A 1,156-nucleotide genomic window follows, 5' to 3' on the forward strand; every position below is an offset into this window, starting at 1 on the left:
AGAGAGAGAGAGAGAGAGAGAGAGAGAGAGAGAGAGAGAGAGAGAGATAGGAAGAGAGAGAGAGAGAGAGAGATAGGAAGAGGGAGAAGGAAAGGGAGAGGGAGAGGGAGTGTGTATGTGTGTAAGTGAGTGAGGAAGGAAAAAAAGTTGTTCTCCCCTTTCGTCAACTTTTCGTTAACTTTCGCTTTTCTCTCCCCTCCACCCCCTCGCCCTCCCCTTCACCCCCTCCCTCCCCGGCCATTCCCCCGCGTCTTGAGTTCAGCCGGCGGAACGCCTGACACTGGGAAGGTTTTTTTGGGGGGTTTATCGGGGGGACGACTAACCTTCGGGGACAACACAATCCCGGTGCCCCGGATCCTCGGCAGGGAACCAGGGCCGGGGGTGTGTGGGGAGACGAGCAAAGAAAGCAGAGAAAGAGGAAGAGAGACCCCCCCCCCAGCCCTCCCGGTCCACCCTTCTGCAGTCCCCACCAAGGTGGCCTGCGAGCTCGCAGCTCGCTGGGCTGCGGGGAGTACGCACAACACCCCCCTCCTCTAGAAGCCCCCCAGCCCCCTCCGCAGTGCCCCCCAGTCCAGCGCGGACGGTCGAGGGGGAGACCAGGCCGGGAGCGCGGGCCCGGAGCGCCGGGGGCGGAAGCGCGGAACGGTAGAGACCTACTTTTGGCTAGCTTTCTGGCCCTCGCCTTGGATCTCATGTTGTCGGCTGGCTGAATCCCTCTCCTCCTCCTTGACTCCCGAAGCTGCTACACGCTATCTTCATCTCCCCAGCATTGTCAATTCCGGACACCTTCGCACATGCGCACAGAGCCTTCAATCTGACACCCCTCGCCGGGGCCAAAAAAACTTTCCAATGTATTCACCATCATCACCATCACCATCATCACCATCATCATCATTGGCGGCGGAGGCGCTGAGTACGGGCTGGAGGTGGGATTGCTTTGGGGGGACATTTTCTTCTTTCTTTCTTTCTTTTGGGGGGGTGCTCTCCTCTTCCTCACCTCACTTGTCTCCCCCCCTTCCTCCTCCCTTCTTCCCCCTCCCCCTCCCCCTCTCCCTCCTTCGCAACCACCTCGGAGCCTCTCACGACTGGCCCTTTAAGAGAATATTCCGTCCTCTCTCCGCGCTCCTGCCCCCGGCCGGCCCCACAGCCTGGACGC

General features: G+C 60.3%; 1 protein-coding gene across 1 annotated transcript in view; it reads right to left on the reverse strand.

Annotated features, from left to right (window-relative positions):
• Nucleotides 1-984, reverse strand: part of LOC114029452 (PR domain zinc finger protein 16-like) — a 217,676-nt gene extending 216,692 nt beyond the window's left edge. The window contains exon 1 of the mRNA XM_027843888.1: nt 658-984. Within this exon, the coding sequence (XP_027699689.1) occupies nt 658-694 (37 nt within the window). The 5' untranslated portion in view covers nt 695-984. The remainder of the gene's footprint in view (nt 1-657) is intronic.
• Nucleotides 985-1,156: the final 172 nt, after the last annotated feature.

The sequence above is a fragment of the Vombatus ursinus genome, unplaced genomic scaffold, assembly GCF_900497805.2.
Source record: "Vombatus ursinus unplaced genomic scaffold, bare-nosed wombat genome assembly UNPS02014932.1, whole genome shotgun sequence".
Classification (NCBI taxonomy): Eukaryota; Metazoa; Chordata; class Mammalia; order Diprotodontia; family Vombatidae; genus Vombatus; species Vombatus ursinus.